General features: G+C 35.8%; 1 protein-coding gene across 3 annotated transcripts in view; it reads right to left on the bottom strand.

Annotated features, from left to right (window-relative positions):
* Positions 1 to 22,505, bottom strand: part of LOC115209158 — a 225,695-nt gene that overhangs the window by 148,893 nt on the left and 54,297 nt on the right. For all 3 annotated transcript variants that reach the window (XR_004998189.1, XR_004998190.1, XM_029777384.2), the window contains exon 3: positions 6,068 to 6,235. Coding sequence is in view for 1 of the 3 variants with exons in the window: in XM_029777384.2 (XP_029633244.1) it covers positions 6,068 to 6,235 (168 nt within the window). In the remaining 2 variants the exon portion in view is untranslated. The remainder of the gene's footprint in view (positions 1 to 6,067; positions 6,236 to 22,505) is intronic.

The raw sequence follows: 22,505 nt of genomic DNA, 5'->3' as shown, positions 1-22,505 counted from the left end.
ATAAAGGCTATAGATGAAATGAAAATAGACTCAGCTATTGGCCCCGATGGATTCCCGGCAATCCTCCTAAAAGTATGTAAGAGAGTCTTAGCAAGACCACTGCAGTTCCTCTTTCAGAGCTTCCTTGCAGCTGGCAAACTTCCAAGAAAACTGAAGGAAGGTAAAATATTGCCCTATTCATAAAGGAGGTAGCAGAGCGGAGGCCAAGAACTACAGACCTATCTCTCTGACCTCACACATCAGTACCAACCTGGATTATGAATTAAAGATCATCTACACCTACAATTTTTCTTTTCCTTATATTTCACTTGATATATATATATATATATATATATATATATATATATATATAATATATATATATATATGTATTACTCTTTTACTTGTTTCAATCATTTGACTGTGGTCATGCTGGAGCACCACCTTTAGTCGAACAAATCGACCCCCAGGACTTATTCTTTGTAAGCTTAGTACTTAATGTATCAGTCTCTTGCCGAACTGCTAAGTTACAGGGATGTAAACACAAGAGCAGTGGTTGTCAAGCAATGGTGGGGGGACAAAAACAGACACACAAACATACACATATATATACGATGGGCTTCTTTCAGTTTCTGTCTACCAAATCCACTCATAAGGCTTTGGTTGGCCTGAGGCTATAATAGAAGGCACTTGCTCAAGGTGCCATGCAGTGGAACTGAACCCAGAACCATGTGGTTGGTAAGCAAGCTACTTACCACACAGCCACTCCTGCGCCTATATATATATATATATATATATATATATATATATATTATATATATATAAAAGCACAGCTATAACCGTATAGTTAAGAAGCTTCCTTGCAACCACATGGGTTTCTGTTTCAGTCTCAGTGCGTGGCACCTCAGACAAGTGTCTTCTACTACAGCACCAGGCTGACCAATGCCTTGTGAGTGGTAGACTAGTGTGTGTGTGTGTGTATGTGTGTTTACAGTTATCTAAAAACCAGAGTTGTTTGTGTCTCTTGAAGTCCTATAACCTAGCAGTTTGGTAAATGGGTATCAATATAATAAGTATTACACTGAATTATGTACTGGGGGTGATATGATCCACTTAAAGACCTCGATGCTCCAACATGGTAACAGTCCAAAAACAGGAACTAGTATAAAACCTTGATATAAAAGGTCTGAATAATAATATTTATAATAATTCTTCCAAATTTTTACACAAGACTTGGAATTTGAGGGAAAGAGGTAAGTTGATTACACTGACCCCAGCACTTGACTGCTACTTTATTTTATCAACCCCAAAGGGATGAAAGGCAAAGTTACCCTCGGCAAAATGTGAACTCACAATGTAATGAGTTGGAAGAAATGCAGCTAAACATTTTGTCTGATGCACTAACGATTCTGCCAGCTCGGAGAAACAAAAATTAAATATATTCATTAGAATAATTTAATGGTTTTATATTGAGCAATAGTGTATAATATATTTGAAATTTTACATTAGTAATAGTCCTAGGTTATCTTCAATTTAATAAACTTTTGGAATGAACAAACATGCCACCTTTCCTAATCAGTCTGTAAAATCAGGGGTTTACTGTACGTGTGTGTGTGCATACATATATATATATACATACATATAAACATATTTGTATTATACACACACACACACGTGTGTGTGTGCACAAATATATATATATATATATATATATATATATATATATATATATATATATATATATATACACACACACACACACACACACATACATACATATAAACATATTTATATCATACACACACAAACACGCGTGTGTGTGTGTGTGCATACATATATACATATAAACATATATTTATATCATACACACACGTGTGTGTATACATGCACACACAAGTAACAAAATCTTGTTTTCTATATGAAAACCTTGACATTACTGAAACAGATTTTAATACTGGAACCATGAACGACCAAACAGGTATGTGTGGACAGTTACATTGATTACTATAACATTTTAATGAATGGGAGGGAGAGAGAGAGAGAAAAGGAAGGAGAGAGAGTATGTATGTGTGAACAAACATGTTTTCTTTTGTCAGTAGTAAAAGTGCTGAATTACTGATGGTTCTTAAATGGGAAAATATCAAATATACAAACATTGAAATAATCACAGAAGTAGAATACAGTTTAAATACAAGAGGGGAAAAAAAATGTGCTTACTCTCCTATAATTCAGGCAAAGCAATTTCCTTATTTGTGAACTGCCAACTGTAGAATGAAATGTGGAGCTGAATATGGCTCCTGCCATGAATATTTCTAACCGGCTTTATGATACAAGTGGATCTCTTTTTCCCCTCCCTTCCTTTAATCCTTTTCCTAAACACTTCATCTTCACAAAATACTTTCATTCAAGGCTTGTTAATGACTAAATGAGGCTTCCATCCTTTTTTTTTTCTTTTTTTTCTGGACTTAGTGAACCACTGAATATTTTCTACAAATCCACCACTTTCACCTATTCATTTCATTAGCTTCCTCCTAACTTCTGCTACCAACCCTGGTAGTCTCTTATTCATAGAATTTACAAAAATAATACTATAGTGTATTTAGTAACCCTGCCAATACAAATCTGTATGAAACATAATGGTAGGGAGCTATCAATCACACGTTAGGTTTCTTTCTATTTTTCTTATTTAATTTAATTTATTTCATTAAAATTTATTTAATTGTTTGGATAAAGAATGAAAGATATTAATGAGATAAAAAAACTATTTTCAGAAATAGAATTGTAAAAAATATCGAAATTTTTAGGCTGTGAGCTTATATTATTGAAATAAAATTTTATTAACATTCTGTACATTGAATATATCTATGTGAACAACTGATAGATGAATAAACAGATAAATAGCCAGGCAGAGAGAGAGGGAAGACAGATAGATAGAAAGGTCAGACAGGAAGATTGATAGATGGAAGAATAAATAGATAAGCAGGTTGAGAAACAGATAAGATAGACATATGAATCACCCCCCGCCTCCACACACACACATCAATATTTTACTACTACTTGCTTTAATGGCCATGTAAAAATGCAAGGCGAACTCAATTCCAATAGACTTTTAATATGGAACAGTGTGTGTGTGTGTGTGTGTGTGTGTGTGTGGAAGTGGGTATAACTAGATTTATTTTGCTACTGAAGGTAAATAGTTCAGAACTACTGATTTTGTCAACAGACAGACTTCAAAAATAAAAAAAAAATAAAAAATAAAAATGAATAATTAATAAATTAAATTTTGATATGAGTAATTATTTTGTTTATGTGAGTGATTTTGTTTATGCTGCTGTAGCTACCACCACCACCACAACCATCACCACCACCACCATCACCACCACTGTTGGTGCTGCTGTTTAACAAGTGCATTCCTACAACCATCTGTAGCAGCAGCAACGAATCTGTTGATTGCAGCAGATTCGATCTTCATTCTACTATCACTCCTTTTCTATCAGAAGCAGAGAGACAACGCCACCAACGACGACGACAACAACGGCAGCAGCAGCCAGAGCAACAGTCTCAGAATAAGCAACAATCAATGGCAATGGAAGCAGCAAAAAGGAAAGGAAGTACATCATCATCCCATTCATTGAAAATATTGGTCAACGGCTGCTGTTTCTGCTACTACTACTACAACAACTACTACTGGTTATAGATATTTGCATTGGGATGCATCACTGTTGCATGGCTGTCTTGAAAGGCATCTTGGTAAATGGGAACATCTGATAAGAAGTGACTCATATCAGGAGTCTGAGACTGGCTGGCTGGCTGGCTGGTGGTTGGTTGGTTGGTTGGAAAGCTAAATGGCTGAGGAATATCCAAAGGAATGTCAACATCAATCAATATATTGATCTTCATTGTTATTATTTATTTTTAACATCATTTTTGTTCTTCATCTGGCAAACTGATAGTAAATAAAATCATCCTCACTGTTATTATTATTATTATTGCATTTATATAGGCGTAGGAGTGGCTGTGTGGTAAGTAGCTTGCTTACGAACCACATGGTTCCAGGATCAGTCCCACTGCATGACACCTTGGGCAAGTGCCTTCTACTATAGCCTCGGGCCGACCAAAGCTTTGTGAGTGGATTTGGTAGGCGGAAACTGAAAGAAGACCATCGTATATATGTGTGTGTGTCTGTATTTGTCCCCCCAACATCGCTTAACAACCAATGCTGGTGTGTTTACGTCCCCGTAACTTAGCGTTTCAGCAAAAGAGACTGATAGAATAAGTACTAGGCTTACAAAGATTTGCTCAACTAAAGGCGGTACTCCAGCATAGACACAGTCAAATGACTGAAACAAGTAAAGGAGTAAAAAAAAAAAAGAGTATATATATATATATATAAAAGAGTATATATATATACACTCACGGAGTGGTACACTCACGGAGTGGTTAGCGTTAGGAAGGGCATCCGGCTGTAGAAACATTGCCAGATTAGACTGGAGCCTGGTGCAGCCTTCTGGCTTCCCAGAACCCCGGTCGAACCGTCCAACCCATGCTAACATGGAGAATGGACGTTAAACGACGATGATGATGATGATATATATAAGGTGGCAAGCTGACAGAATTATTAGCATGCTGGGCAAAATGCTTAGTGGCATTTCGTCTGTCTTTATGTTCTGAGTTCAAATTCCGTCAAGGTTGATTAATTAAGTACCGGTGGAACACTGGGTTCAATGTATTTGACTTGACCCCTCCCACTCCCCAAAAATTTCAGGTCCTGTATAGGAGGAGGAGGAGGGTCATCGTCATCATTATTATTATTACTATTATTATTATTCAGTCTTGGAATAAAGTAAAATAAGATGTCTTACTCTGTGTGCACACGTGTGTGTGTGCATGCATGAGAGAAAGAGAATTTACTGCCAAATTTTTGATTATTTTAAAAATTGAAACAATATACATAATCAGAAATACTGTCACAAAAGGGTTAAATGAATTTTTAATTAAATTTTTGTGAGAACCTTAGAGAATAATACTTCAATATTGTTTTCAGATTATTTAGTTTCGCTGTTATATGTGTGGATATAGATATATTGTTCATGTAATAAGAATTTACAAACTTTGACAGAATGTGAAATAATTCTTTTTTTGTAACCGTGGATTTTGAAGTAAATGATTTGAGCTATAAATCATAGCCAGAATAGATATCCAATGTATAATAAGCCAATGCAGGAGCCTCTGCATGGCCACTCAATGTGCTAAACATAGCAACTAAATCTCCTTTAAATCACACCCTACAGTAATGGTTTGTGCTCCTTGGACCTGGTTGGGGTCATGTCACCTCCACAAGGGGGACATTCCTTTCTCATTCACTCTTCCTCCAAGCAAATTGGCAAAAACCCTATGAAACAAGACTAAATGCCTTATTTTGCAGCATTTCATTTCATACTGCTATATTCTGATGATGGTCAGATCTGGGCCCAGAACCTCTGTGCCTGCTTGTTCCCTCAGAGGTTGAGTGGATGGAAAACAGGCTGCAAGACAAGATAGATCAAAATGGAATGATGACATCAGGAAATGGATAAGGAGGAGCCCAATAGAAAGTAAGATTGCAACATGAGATCACAGTGTATGGCACAAGGAGTGATGGTTGTGTCTGAGTCCCTACCAGCCCTCAAACATGTGGTTGAAAATACCCATTCATTCATGGTGTGATGAGGGAGATTTAGTTACTGTTTCTAGTATGTTGAAAAACTGCATAAAAGTTTTCTCAATGGAGTAAAGAAAATATCTGTCAAATAGGTTTAACCCTTTTGATACCAACCCAGCTGAAACTGCCTCTGGCTCTGTAGTCTTGTTTTCATAAGTTTCGAATTAAAATTTTCCACCAAACCTTAAGTCACAATTTATGTTACTAACACTAGCTTAATGATAACTAAGTTATTTTACTAAATTCTTTGTTGTATTTAAAATTGAAAGAAACACAGAGCATCTCAAAATAAATAAAGTAACAAAAGGGTTAACAGAAGGGGATATACTTCAATTTCTGAAAGAAAAAAAAAAAGAAAAAAATAACCCAGGCACATTGGCATCTTACCTGGTTTAGATATTTCTCTGATCGACTCATCACCTTCCGCTGAGTGAATGCCTGAATCTGGTTCAGCCACTCAGTCAGTTCTTGGTATTGCTGCATGAATTCTTGGAATGATACATTGGGATTTATCGCAGTATCTTCATCATCAAGAGACAAGTCACTTTCAGTTGACTACAAGATAAAAAAAAGAAAAAGAAATATTTAAATAAAATATCCAGAGAATGGGTCAGGTGAATTTTCAAGATCAGATAAGTTACATTTATTTTAATTCATTAAAACTGCTTTTTTTTTTTTTTTTTTGCAGCTAGCATGGACTCAAATAAGCATGGTTGTATGGCTAAAGTATTCCCATTGCAACCATTATAGTTCCTGGTTTTAATATTAATGTGTAGCTTTTTCAACAAGTGTCATGGGTTAACCAATGCCCTGTGGATCAAAGTTGCTAAGTGAAAACTGTGCAGAAGCCTGATCTGTGTGTGTGTGTGTGTTATAAGCTTGTATGTGTGAGTGAGTATTTGTGTGCATATATATGTATACATACCATCATTATTTTATGTCTGCATTGGTCATAGGATGTAAAAAATGTCATGATGATTGTGTGTGTACACATGTGCATGCCTAGATATATGTGTCCTGCAAGCAATCTTCTGCTAATATATATATATATATATATAGTCAATTCAAAAAAATGAATGAAAATAACAGGAACAAGAGGATGTGCACAAGGAATGTATTAGTTTGATGCTTGGTGAAAAGAGAGTTTGATGTTTCAAGCATAGCTCTTCATTGGAAAGGAGAAAGGGAAAAGGCCAAAGAAGGAAAAGAAATCACTAACAGCATGTGTGTAGTGACATTGCTGAAGTATACACACACACACCACACACACACACACACATATATAAAGGCAAGAAAAAAATTGGTGGTTTATGCACAAAGTCTCGAGACTTTTGTTCTACACTGGGTTACAAGCACTCCCTTGTCTATCAGAAATGCAATGAACCAATAATTACGTCCACTGGAAATATGTAACCAAGGATGTCATTGCTTGCAAACTGTGATACAAATTAAAAAAGATAAATAAATATGACCATATAATAAAATGTAATGTAAATAAATGTCTATTAACCAGCAACTAGTTACTTTTAAGGGCTAAGGGTTGTGTGCTGGTTGTATGGTGTTTTGTGTATGGGAAATAAATTTGCTCATTGATTGGAAGCAGGTAACATTACCAGCATTGCAAATGATATGGTACCTATATTTCCAAATAAAGTTTTATAGATGTAGTCATTTATAATATTCTTGTTCATCATTTTGAGTATTCTTAAACGAGAGTGGGTGATCAGCAATTGGAATGAATAGATTACTTATGTTGTATATAGTCTAAAACAATTAACAGAGGAAGTACAGAAAAATAAAAAGAGAGTGAGGGAGTGAAGACAGGAAAGAGAAACAAAGGGTAGAGGAGAAAGAGAGGAGTGGAACAGTGAGAAGAGGATGGAAGAATAAGTGGGGGGAGTAGGGGAGTGAAAGGTGGGAGTCTCAAAGAGGAAGAGAAGGAGAAAGAGAGAGGGTGTACGAACTGTGAAGCTGGACTGCTTTTGATCATGGGCTTGTTCAATGAGTTAACTTGGGGCTCAAATAACAACAAAGGCATATTCATTCAAAGTGGATGATGAAAGGGACAACATTAACATATAAGGTGTCTGTAGTAGAAGCTTAATGACAATAAAAGGGCTATTGAACAACATACTCTGATATCATGAGCTAGTATCAAAAGACATGAGGAAGAGCATGTTAATAATCTATATTCACCTTAGCACATTGGAGAGTATTACTAGATAGTAATTGACCCAAGGGGAAATTTATCTTATTATTAGATTCTCATTGTGAAGCCAGATAAGCAGTGGCCCTTAACCCTATCACACCATGTTCTGTTCTTGCTATAGCAGGAATAGGTTAACACACATAGAAAAAGGAGATGCAGTCAGTTCTGTCTATTAGTTTGCCTGCAAACTCTTAAGCTGTGTGTGCAACTAGTTAGGATTTTGCTCAGGAGCCCAAGTCTGAAGGTTAAAATCATTCGAGATTTAAGAGAAAATTTGGATCTTTTCTGTTTGGTTGCCAAGGTCAATTTCTGTTCCAATTGATTTCATATTCAGTTTATTGATACACTTTCATAGGCTAACCAATGCTATGAAAATCATTTTTGCCATAAATCAATAAATAAAGAGGTATTAGCTATTAAAGTTTGAAAATTTTGGGTAATTTTAGCCAATCATAAGCCATAGACACATTCATGCCGGTTTCCATAGTAACAAGCTGAACAAGAGAACTCTTTTGTCTGTGAGAAAGCATATGTTACAAATATATTGAAACCACTTGTTGATGCAGTGTTCTTTGGTTTTACCCACCTGGAAATTTCACCAATCTGTTTGATTTTTTTTTTTGGATAAATCTTTAAAGTTAATGCTATAAACCTCTTATTTTGAGAAATATTTCATTTGTAATGTGCTGTTTGTCAAATTAAATGCATATTGAATGCTTAAAACTACAAAAGACATGTTTATTCATTTTCCATGTGTAGAATACAAACATTAACAACACATGCTATTTTCATGATGTTGACAAAATGTGCAGTCATACACAAAATGACAGCTTCCAAATCCTGTTTCCTGGCTGGGTGAAAATGATCAAATTTTAAACCTCTATAACTTTTTTAAAAAATCTTCTGGAAAAAGTGAAATAACTCCAGCAATTCAGTTTGGGAAACTACGCTAACATACCAAATTTTAAAAATTTCCATAGACTTTTATTTTTAAGTCTGGAGCTTATTTCATCAATCTTTGTCGTTTTGACTAACTGCTAAATTACAGGAACATAAATAAACCAACAGTGGCTGGCAAGCTATTGTGGCATCAAAGATACACACAAATTCATATATACAGAATGGGCTTCCATACAGTTCCATTCCACCAAATTCATTCACAAGGAACAGGTTGGCCCAAAGCTATAGTAGAAGACACTTGTCCAAGGTGCCATGTAGTGAGATTGAACCTGAAACAATGTGGTTACACAGCAAGCTTCTTAACCACATAGCCATACCTGTGCCTAAACAACTTGTTGATATGATTTTAGAAATAATTTTGTCCTTCATAAAGTTTATCCAAAAAGATAATTTATTTCTTCATGGAGAAAAATAATGTCACAGAAGTTTAGTGGAAAGAAGGATAAAAGTACTCTACTTTAGAGCCAGCCAATCCAATCAATAACAGCATAGAAAAGAAGGAATGTGAAAATATTGAGGTGAAATATATAAAAAGAGTGACAAATGATCTGCAGAAAAGGTAGACCAAGGTATATGTGAGAAGTAGTGAGGGATGATCTCAGGATACTGGACCTTACATAAGAAATAACAATGGGCTGTGACAAGTGGCAAGATGCTGCTGTATCAGAAGAGACTTGTCCAAGCTATGCCAGCATGGAAAAACAAGATGATGATGATGATGATGACAAAGGTAATGATAGCAAAAATAATGTCTCCAACTATAAAAACAATTGATAGAAGTTCAAGTGAAAATTATATAGAATAAGTGGTTAATTAGGCCAGCAGGTAGATAAATCATGGTAGGATTGTCATGTTTTGTTGTCAATTAATTAATTAATTATAGATGTGAATAATTATTTTAAAGGAACCACATGGAAATGACCAAACCCTAAAACATGGATATGGCCATGCATTTACAGGCTGGGAAATGAGCAACAGATGGGAATACACGGGTAACAAAAACATTTTGAAATGATTTGGCTTTAAATCAAGCAAACATTTTTGCTCGTGTAGATAATGTTGATATACTAAAAACATTGCATATTGAAACAAAGGTTAAAGGTTATGTTTCCCCAATCTTTCAGGTTACATTTATAGCAACTGTTGATATCTCTTAGGCAAGTGAACTAAATCCTAAATCCATAATGATTAAGACAGTTGCTATGTAACAGTGAAACTACAAACACCGTGTAAGTCAGTTCCGTTTTTTTATGGACCCAAGAAAAGTAATTTACCCATTTATCAAATTTAAAACAAAGAAAACTATTGAAATAGCATACTACATTTTATATTCAGTAATAATAAATGGACAAGGGCCAAAATCTGCTTTAGTTTTGAATAGACACTGACTCTCTATAAAACCCATTTGTGCCAAAATATTATAGATTCTACAAAAAGAAAAAAAGCTAGGTGATTGGTAAGCTTTCATTCACTGCCAAAATTGCAATCACAAACAAGCATCCACAAAATATTGTTTCTTCCTTGTCTTGTATCATGATTGTTGACTGTAACAGACCTTAGTTTCTCTGAACCAGCAAAACCATGTATTACCCCTACCTCACTTTCAAATAAACCTGGTTCACAACTCTCCCCTTTTGTTAACCCTATAGTAATTTCCTTACCAAACCACTTAAAACATTTCCTCTAAAACTTTATCCCTTATGGAATCTTGGTGGCTAGAGGAGCATGGAAGACCTGCTTTGGTGAACTGAAAATAGGTCAACTCCAGGTCAGATGGAAACAAATAGAGTGAAAAGGAAATACCACTTTGTTTTTTTGCATGGAAATGCAATGTATTTGGATACCAGAAATTAGAAATAGAAGTCAAGAAATAAAGGTGAAAGAACACTTGGAATAAATTAATTACATTAGTTCACATCAAAGTGAAGCTCATAAATTGATAAAATGGTAGAAAAAATATTGACAGAGAGAAATGGGAGATTTGATGAAGAGAAAAGGAAATGTTAAGATAGTAATTTAAATTTGGACAAAATACAGGTTTCAGTTCATAAAATCAATATACAACAAAATTATCCAACCTGTTTCTAGATTACACTGACCAAGTGTGTGTGTATGTGTAGACAGACAGACAGACAGAGATGCTGTTAGATAGTGGTATAAAAAGCACGTTTGATATTGGACTGTTAGGTGGTGGTTTGAGAGTTCAAATCCACTGTAAGTGTTGCTTTATTTCTCTTTTCTGAAAGGATAGCTTTACTCCTCATGCTTCGCTTCATGCATGAAGCTGATATAAATCTAAGTGCCAGGCATGGCTGTGTGTTTAGGAAACTTGCTTCTCAACCAAAATGGTCTCGGGTTCAGTCTCACTGTGTGGCACTTCAGGCAAGTATCTTTTGCTATAGCTTTGGGCTGACCAAAGCCCTGTGAGTAGATTTGGTAGGCAGAAGTTCCTGTCATGTATGTAACGTGGCTTGTGCTTCCTAACAGAGTGGGGGGGGGGGGGGTATGTATTTCTTTTAAGTCTGTTTTTTCATGCTTAGTATGAATTAGACGAAGACATAATTAAGGCATTGACTTTTACAGCTGGAGACACTTTCTGTTGTAAACCTCTACTTGTCTTTTAAATAAGGGATTTTTGATTCCATTCATCTTCAAAAATGTACAGCCTCCAGATAATTTTTGGCAACAAAATACCTATTTCTTTACTATCCACAAGGGGATAAACACAGAGGGGACAAACAAGGACAGTCAAAAGGATGAAAGGCAAAGTCGACCTCGGCAGAATTTGAACTCAGAACGTAACGACAGACAAAATACCACTAAGCATTTTGCCCGGCGCACTAACGTTTCTGCCAGCTCGTCTTTGGCAACAAAATACCAGCATCATGATTGCCCACAGCTCAGAGATTTTTTTGAAGAAACACAGAATGTAAACATTCACACAAACACACATGTACATGTGTCAGCACATGTGACCATGTACACACACATATGCATCTACCCAGACACATGCCCACACATACCAGGCATTGTACAGTTTACATCTACCAAATTCACTTACAAGGCATTGGTTGCCCTGGGCTTCTGGCAGAAAATACTTGCCCAATGTAATGCAGAGGAGAACTGAATGCAAAACCAGGTGCTTGCAAATTGCAAGGAAAACTACTCAACCACACCTATTATAAATATATAATGTGCTTGTGTACATTCATGTATATGTCCATTTCTTCAGTTGAAACATCTTACAAAATACTTCCTGCTATGAACCTAACCAGAAGTTTTCTCTATTTTCGACTTTGTAGCTGAGTATGTGAACAGGCTATTGTCTATAACATTGCTGCAATGTAATACTTTGCACCAACACTAAAAAAATGTTTTTAAGATATTAATAGTTATAAACACTAAATATACTAAACCCGTAAGTACATACTGAACTAACAGTCGAGTAACCATGCTGTGTGGCATTTCATACAATTATTTAATATTCTCACATTTTAGATGAGTAGTGGGTGTAAGAGAGCTCATCGAGTTACCAAAATTTATATAAGCATTTTATTTATTCATTTACCATAATTTGTGAATGTTAGTGGCATTGGTTACAGGATTCCAATGCACCAATGGCTAGAGTAACAGGCATCACCTTTTTATGCTTCTTGCTGGTATTTATATCCTTTTCTAAAGATATCAGCAAATACATATGACCGGCTTCCATATTCCACTCATAAGGTATTGGCCGACACCAAGCAAAGATAGAAGGCACTTGGGCAAAGTGTTATTCAGTGGGGTTAAGCTCAAATCAATGTGGTTGCAAATTAAACCTCTAAACCAAGCGACCCTAACTACCAGGCCATAGATCATTTGGTACTGGGTCATGGACCATTTGGTACAGAGCCCTTACAGAAAAAAAAGTTTTAAATTTTTATTTCTATTTTATTGACAATCCCAGTCTGCAGAGTGTTTTTGCATTATATATGTAATTTATCTGTAGTAATTGAATCACATACTACACACTGTGTGTTTTGTTAACGTGCATGATACTTTGGTCTATGGTGCAAAAAAGGTTGGGGGTTACTGCTCTAAACCACACAGCTATATCTATGTGTATAAAAAAGGATATTCACAGGTTTGGCCTAAAACAAAACAAAAAGGAACAAATAACTTCATGTTCTTTTTCTGTCTTAGGCCTTTTTTGAACATATATTTATATAAAAGAGTTTAACCATTCATTGTCTGTCTGTCTGTCTGTCTGTGTAGCATCACAACAGTAGTTAGAAAAATACATGCTCAATGCCTGAAGTAAATATTACTACAGTTAAAGCCCATTTCTTTTCTAGTACTTCAAGTTTTTTTGCTGGATAGTCTCATCAGATGTATCAACTGAAAGATATTTCCAAGTATTGAAAATATCTCTCAGTTGAAGAACAACCTGACAATTGCTATTCATCAAAGAACTAGCAATAAAAAAAAATAGTTAATTCTAGATAATCTCTAAGAATCCAAAGAAAGATTCTTGAGATTTGAGGACCCTTGTCACTAAACCGCAGCATTACATCCTTGCTAATTAAATTAGCAGGAAGTAGTTTTATTATGTTAATAATAATCCTTTCTACTATAGGCAAAAGGCCTGAAATTTTGAGAGCAGGGCTAGTCAATTACATCAACCATATTGGTCAACTGGTACTTATTTTATTGACTCCAAAGGATAAAAAGCAAGGCTGATCTGGATGGAATTTAAACTCAGAATGTAAAGTACAAGAAGTACCGCTAAACACTTTACCCAACATGTTAACAATTCTGCCAGCTGGCTACCTTCAATAATGACTGTGCACTTTCAAAGACTTGTGAAATAACGGATGTCCTTTACCTGAAAAATCAGGTGAGGGTTGGTAACAAGAAGAACATTCAGCCATAAAATCTACCTCAAAATCAATTACCCAACCAAGTCATGCTAGAATCATAAAACTGATATTAAATAAATGAACAATGATACACACACACACACACAAATATATATAATACACATTCATTTTATTGCAAACAATCTATTTGAATTCAAATCTGAAAGTTTTATCTTAAACAAAAGAAGATTAATTTGTGTATATGTTTTATAAGAACTGTAGGCATAAGAGATGAAGTCTCCGCCAAAAATGTTAAAAATAAACCAATGAAAGTAATAAAATATTTCTACTGTATCTAAACTATATCTATCCAAAACACATCTATTATAATAAGCTGAGATTAACCTTGTTTCTTTTACTTTGGGAATAAAATGTCTTATTGATACAACCAAGCAAGATAAGACATGAATGTGTATGAGAATGTTATCTACTAAAGATAGCAAAATGCAGACAGACACCTACATAGTGAGAGAGTCTAGATTAGAGATTTTTGTAAATGAAGAGGTAAACAAAATGAGGGCCCCCATGACACACAAACAAATATTAAAACAAATTTTAACATCAGACTAAACAGAAAAATATGGCACTTGTATGTGTGTGTGTGTGCATGTGTGTAAATATATGTAAATATAAATATATATATATACACACATACATGATGGGGTGCTGAAGTTCCTGACTTAAAATATATTAAAAAAATACAAAGAAGATCAGGTAATTATGATTTTATTCAACATATTCTCCTCTCAGGTTAACACTTATTGCAGCACTCCTTCAGTTTTTCTAATCCTTGTAAAAGAACTTGGAAGGTTGAGCTATCAACCAGGTCGTTCACAAAAACCTTAAAGCCAAGAATATATATATTGGCGTTAGGAAGGGCATCCAGCCGTAGAAACACTGCCAGATCAGACTGGGCCTGATGCGGCCTTCCGGCTTCACAGACCCCAGTTGAACCGTCCAACCCATGCTAGCATGGAAAGCGGACGCTAAATGATGATGATGATGATATGTATGCATATACACATACATACAGATAGATAGATAGATACATGGATGTGTGGATTTGGAGTTCTCTTTTCTTCTTTGTGGTTTCCAGTTCAGTTCTACTGCATGTCCTCAGGTTGACCAATGCCCTCTGAGTGGAAATGGCAAATCGAAACTGTAATGTGTGTGGTGTGAGGCAGGGATGTTTATATTCTGCTTCTTTGCATGAAACCATTTAAGCAAAAATGCTGACTTTATGTTGACAATTCTATTTAAATTCTCTAATAGGTCTATACTTTTGAAACATATGGAATAAAAAAAAAAATTCCCTAGCTTGAAGCACAGGCATGGGTTAACGACAAGAAGGGTTTGCAAGTGTAAAATAATATCCAATATAAGTACTTATCCAACCCATGTTAATGTGGAAAAATAGGAATGAAACAAAACAAATGATATCTTTCTAGTTGGATGGAAAATAAATTTATATCAGTACAAGTGAGTAAGCATACTTAAGGTGGAATTTAACCAAATGGGACATTAAACATAACAACGTGGATGAGTTTTTTGTAATTCCAAAAACAACTTTACAATCTTTAGTTTACACTAGTCACTAATTATTTATGAAGGTATCTACTTATAATGCAACCAAATTTTTTGTTGTTGTTTAGTAAAAGGTGTAAGTAATACATTATTCTTTAAAGCACTCTAGGGATTAAGGGGTTATATGTTAACATCTAAACATATGCCAACAATTGTTATTCTTGTTTGACCTCAGGTCAGTTCAGAATTTAGCAATTATTCCAGATGTTACTATCCCATCTTTTTAGGTGTATTTATAACCACCGTATGAGAAAGAAGTATTGATCTGGCTGTTTTTTCTCATAGGTTTCTCAGAGTGGTTCTTTAACTGACTTTTATCCAATTAGTGCTGTTGTTTAGTGAGAGAGCAGATCTGATCAAAGACATTCCAGCTTTGACCATCCTCTCATTTTGGACTGTGACCATGCTGGGGCACTTCCTTGAAGGGTTTTAGTCAAATAAATTGAACCAGTACTGATTTTCTTAAATCTGGTACTTATTCTATCAATCTCTTTTGCTGAATAACTAAGTTATGGGGATTTAAACAAACCAACACTGGTTGTCAAGGAATGGGGGTCACACACACACAACAGGCTTCTTTCAGTTTCCGTCTACCGAATCTACCTACAAGGCTTTGATTGAACCAAAGCTATAGAAGATACTTGCCCAAGGTACTATGCAGTGGAACTAAATTCAGAACCATGTCTTTGGGAAGCAAACTTTGCCACACCTACATCCATAATACACAACCAAGAAGTTGTATTGCTATCTAACTAACCATAGGGTTTAGGCTTGTAGGCCTAAATCAAATAAACTGACCAACTCATTGGTATCTAATAATAAACATCCACAGCAACATCAACAAACATGAAGTATTTCAACAAACAACTACAAGATCATTGATGCTTATATGTTATTCTCACACATATAAATTTTTTTTTCATTGGCTCTCTTGATCTAATGAAATATAATAGACTATGGAGAGTATTTTTCATTAGTGTGAATCTAATTAGGGACATTGAATAAAAATCTATTTTTGTTTTTTGCCAGCCTCCTCTGGCCCCTGTGATGGTGGCACATAAAAAGCACCCACTACACTCATGGAGTGGTTGGCATTAGGAAGGGCATCCAGCTGTATAAACACTGCCAGATCAGACTGGAGCCTGGCGTAGCCTCCTGGCTACCCAGACCCCGGTCGAACCGTGCAACACATGCTAGCATGGAAAACGGATGTTAAACGATGATGATGACATCTTGATTCTTAGCATTTATAGTTTCGAAAAACTTGCAAGAATCTTCCACTAGATTGACATTTTTAAAACCAAAATTAGGCTGCTGCTTATTTTTGTTTCTCTTGAAGACTTAGGTTTTAACATACTTAATTGATCATCATCATCATCCTGTCATGACCTTTTTCTATGCTGGCATGGGTTAGATGTTTTCTCTGGGACTGGAAACTGGAGATATACCAGGCTCCACTCAGCTGTTTTGGTCTGGTTTCTGTGGTTGGATGCTTTTATTACACTAGCTTAACACAGTCAACATCTTTTAACAAATAAGGACTCCAGATCCTTGTGGCATATTCAAATTGAGGATGGACATAAATTTTATACAATTTCTCTTGTGACTGAAAAATCTTAAACATCACACGTAACATTTGGAGTTGACTTTAGAACAATGTCATGAAAATTTCAAATCATTACTTACAATAATTCCCAGATCAGAGATGTTAAAAACCTTGGGAATTTTAGCTATATACAAAGAACTATTTGACATTCAAGATTTTTAAAAGCAAAGTGTAAAAACCTAACATTTTTGAATAACCAAAACAACTGCACTGTTTAAACCCATAAGAACTGTGTATTTACATATACAACTTTAATCCTTCACCATTCAGATTATTCTGTCAAATGTAATGCTTATTCAATTACATTGTTTTGAATCAATCACACATTATCTTGAAGCTTTGAGATTTTTATGGTGTAATTGTTTATTTTCAGAATGACAATGAAGGACAGGGGTGAGAAACTGGCTCTGACCAGTAGGAACATAAAACAGAATATTTGAGTCAGATATGGCCAGTTTGATCATAAAACAGGTTGATTATTTGGGTCGGATATGGCTGGTTTAAAATGCTAGAAAACCAAATTACCGTGTGCAACTCATTTATATAAATTGGAAAAAGCTATTGGCCAAAGATGGCTATCCTGCGGTACTCTAAAAATGACAAACTCAATTACAGAAACTAATTTTGTAATATAAACAATGTTTATTATTTTCCTATTGTTTTTAAACTGTCATAAAATTTTGTTTCTAATTCCAAACAATTTAAATTTCTTCTACTTTTCTTCTTTATTTTTTAGTAATTTTGAATGAGATATGCCATGAAAGCTTTTTGTTTATATCTAAATAAGTAACTCATAACTGGAATTCTGATCAACAAAAGTCTATTCAGTAGACCCATAATAAAAGTTGTGATGCTATATACCTTTTGTTCATAAAACCATGCTGAAATTTGGGAACTAATTTATTCTGATGCAAATATTCCACTAATTTCTTTTGTGTAAAAGATTCCATTACTTTTACAACATGAACACAACAAATGGTAATTTTTAACTGAATCTGACTAGTTTCTGTGAATTAGTGTGACTTTTGTAAATGAATACACACCAGATGTTTTACTTCTTTGAAAGTTATGCTAAACATGTTAGATAATGGTTCAGTAATATGCAGTTTATGATTGCGATGGACACCTGCTGCAAAAGAATCTGCATATTATAAAAAAAAAGTGTTTTAGGTTTTTACTTTTTATGGTAATTTGCATTATTGATTGATTGATTGATTGATTGATTCTAGTTTCAGCTCATGAGCTGTGGCCATGATCTGAATTTTATTTTAAAAAATGCTTCTGTATCAATGCATCATGATCAAGATTCATATTTTAACCCTTTCGTTACTGTATTTATTTTGAGATACTCTGTGTTTCTTACAATTACTTTAAATATAGCAAAGAGTTTAGTAAAATAACTTATTTATCATTCCGCTAGTGTTTGTTTGTTCCTTCTCGAGCCATGCCTGGCTCATAAGGGCCGGTTTCCTGGTTTCTTGGCATATAGGTTCCCCACCTGGACAGGACGCCGGTCTGTCGCAGGTAAGCTGCAAGATGCAGGAGGAAAGAGTGAGAGAAAGTTGTGGCGGAAGAGTCAGCAGAAGTTTCGCCGGAGCCACGTGGAGCTTAGGTATTTCGCTCATAAACACACACATCGTCTGGTCTGAGATTTAAACCTGCAATCCCTCGACTACGAGTCGCTGCTCTAACCACTAGGCCATGTGCCTCCCCGCTAGTGTTAGGAACATAAATTGTGACTAAGGTTTGGTGGAAGATTTTAATTCAAAACTTATGAAACAAGACATTTGTACTCAGAGCCAGAGCCGGTTTCAGCTGGGTTGGTAACGAGAGGGTTAAATCATTATGTGCATCAAAGATATGACTGCCAAAATGTTGCATGATGAAAACAATAACCACAGCAACAACAGTAACAAAATGTTTGTTTCAGACTACATCAAATATGTCTTTGATGACTGCCAAATGAACATAGATGAGTGAATACATCACAAAGAATGACTTTGCTGCACTGATTATGACATCGTTGTTAGGCAACACTATCCAATTAGCTAATAAATCAATTTATAAAAGAACAACACTTGCATTCATACAAAATTCATAAGTTTTGTCATTGTATTGCTCATTTATACTAACTTCACTTTGAACTCATTACAACAAACAAAACAAGACAGTTGGAGCATTGTGTACAGTGCTCCAGATATTTTCTGTAGAGAACTGTACACTCCTATGGTACTTATTTACAGCTAGGTACACTGGGGCAGAGAAGGTTGTGAGAGAAAAATATGTCGGTCATATAGACAGTGCAGTGCCAGAAACAATTTCATGGCTGACTTGGCCTCCCAACTGCCGTTTAAGTTGTTATTGTTGATGTTTATCCTTAGTTTCTTGTATATCCAGGACTATATTATCCAAGGGTCTTTATTTCAACCCGTTACTGGGTCAAATGTAATGCTTATTTATTTACACTGTTTTAAATTAATCATGCATTATCTTGAGGCTTCAAGATTTTGATAATGTAATTGTTTATTTTAAGAATGACATTATTGGTAGGTGTGGATTAATCATAAAACAGACTGAATATACAGCCAGTTTAAATGTTAAAAGGCAAAAGACTCTACAGCAGCTTTTGCAAACCATTTTACTCTCGCAGAAACCTGGCAATACATTCCATATCCCAGGGTATCCCTACATAAAATTCCTCATGTATCTTTATTAATCTCTTTTTTCTCTCTTCCATAAAATATTAACCTTTTGTTATGTTTCTAAGGAAATATACTGCTACTCATCATCATCATCATCATCGTTTAGTGTCCGCTTTCCATGCTGGCATGGGTTGGACGGTTCAACTGGGGTCTGGGAAGCCAGAAGGCTGCACCAGGCCCAGTCTGATCTGGCAATGCTTCTATGGCTGGATGCCCTTCCTAACGCCAATATTGTTTTAATTTAATTTTGAAAATAATGAAGAATTTAGTAATATCTAACATTATTAAGCTGGTTGTTTGGAACATAAATAAACATGAAATTCTGATGGACAGCTTTAATTGAGATCACTTCAAAACAGGGATTTTATATCATGGAACCAGGAGCAGTCTCAGGTAGGTTGGTATCAAAAGGGTTAAACTAATTATAAAGGTATCTTTGAAAGATCTGGTAGAGCTGAATCTATCAAATACCACAAGAAAGGTTAAAGAATTTTTATCTTAACCAAGATGTTGTTTAACACCATGACAACAGTTTTTTTTTTTTAATCAAGCAACTATGTTGCATTGATGGCAATCATCTTGGCTAAGATCAGCAATTAGTGCACGACAATGGTTTGGTATAAATTTACATTAACTGTTTTAACCAGTTTATGGCAGTGATTTGGTTGTTTGCACACGGCAACAGTAATCACACTGATTGAGGTCAGCACTCAGTGTGAGATAACATTTGGCATAAATTTACGTCAACTGCTTTAGTGCAAGTACTGTTTATTTAGCTAAACTATATCCCTGTGCAGGACGCTCATGCGGTTTTATTCCTGAATAAGATCACTTGACAGCACAAGTCAGATCAACTTCATGTATTTACAATCACATGAATTCAAAAATTAACTTCAGTGTTGTAGAGTTCTAAACAGGGTACCACACACTGGCAGATTACATTGTGAACAATGGTGCTTAGTTTCCTTACTTTTCCCTTTGGCTTTACATACTGTGCTCTCTTTGAAGCATTTGCCTTCTTGGCAGTGGGTAGGTAACAATCATAAAAAATTTCCATGTCCCTTAACCATGCAGTGAGGAGAGAGTCTGGTGTGGGGACGTCCATGTCCCTTTACCATGTGGTAAGGAGAGTCTGGCGTGGGGACGTCCACACCTTCTGTACTTTGGCAGGTCTGATGCTTCTATCATTTCATGGAATAAGATTCCTGAAAGTCAATCCACACACCCCCACACACACTGCCAAGCATCTGCTAAATCAAACATTAGTTCACTACACACATGTCAATTATATACAAGAAGAAAGTTTTTTGCACCATTTCACAAATTTTCTCAATTTGTGTGTTGTCGTCAGCTGATCTGAGGAATCAACCCCGCCCATCCCTTCATTCTAGGAAACAACTACACTCAGTTTCATTATGGCATTACAGTCCGCATGTTGTTTCCTAATGTCCTTCATGCTTGCAGAAATCATTGTGGTTAACATACAGATGTTTTTCTTGTCAGTGCCACACTGGAGCGAGAATGCTACTATTGGTGCATTGGTACACTGTTTTCCCCTTTCAAAGTTTTATCCTGTGAAGATTGGGTGGCATGTTTTCTCCTGTGCATCCTCATCGTCCCCCAGGCATTAGTCCTCCTTGCCTACAGCTACAGGAAGAGGTCTGGACTGGAAAACCAGTTCTCTATATAGAAATTGTAGCCTTTGTCAAACACGTTTTCATTCAGTGACAACATGATATCAGTTGATGCTAGAGCAGACACTGGAAGATCCAATCTGTACTGACCAGTGTAGATTTCACAACTCCACACTTACCCAAAGGCTCTGCCAGTTGACTGGCATACTTTATAAATCTCAACTTCAAAGTGGGCATATTTGGTCAGGTTGTATTATTTGAATTAGAGCCTTCCCTTCAACTTCCACAAACTCATCTATACAAATGTCCTGTATGGGGACATATACTGTTCTGAACGTTAGGACATATTTTGTGCAGCCTGTCATCCTGGTTCTCATCTGAGTTGAAATGTAGATTTTGAAAAAGCACCAAAAATCGATCACATGGCATCGTTTCTGGAAAGAAAGGTGTTGAAATGGCTGGATCCAGATTCCAATATGACGTCAGGGTTGGTTTCCTAATGATGCTCTTCAGTATCAGCAGTGCCAGCAGAACTTTTATTTTGTCCCTTGTGGTTGGAAACCAATTATTGCCATGCCTGAGTCTGACATACTGGAGACAGTTTTCAGCAGAGTCATTCATTTCGTCTGCTGTAAATTGGAACATTTCATCAGTCAAAAACTCATGGAAGATTTCCAATGGCAAACTTCCATATTCAAGGTTTGCCTTTATGCCAGGCGTATTAGTAAACCCATGCTGTCAGACGAAATTGTTTCTTGCTTGCCACATGACATTCTGTTGTCTAGGGCCATTCACTGCTGCCTACCTGTACCATTGATTCACCAGAATATAATCATTGCTATTGGAATAATCTGATCCTGAACTAGGAAAATACTCACTCTCCAAGTCATCGTACAAACAAGACGAAACAACTGGTGAGGTGGTGGAGCTTGGTGTAGCTTGGCACAACGAATGTAAATTCGATGAAACAGGATGCGATGACAAAGTTGACAGAGCTGGAATGGCAGAATCAGCCTATCAGTTGGCAGGGGGACCCGTACAAACTCAGGCAGTGTAGAATTACGTTGACTGATTGAAAGCATGTACATAATTCCTCATCTCTTAAATATAGAACTGTATGTACACCGCATGCGTAAATTTACGCCAACCATTTCAAAAGGGTTAACACCAAATTTCCTTAGAATTGTGATATAACAGCTCATTTTCAAAAATTTTTGGAGAGAGAGAAGGGA

The sequence above is a fragment of the Octopus sinensis genome, linkage group LG3 (assembly GCF_006345805.1).
Source record: "Octopus sinensis linkage group LG3, ASM634580v1, whole genome shotgun sequence".
Taxonomy (NCBI): Eukaryota; Metazoa; Mollusca; class Cephalopoda; order Octopoda; family Octopodidae; genus Octopus; species Octopus sinensis.
This window is presented reverse-complemented; position numbering and strand designations above follow the sequence as displayed.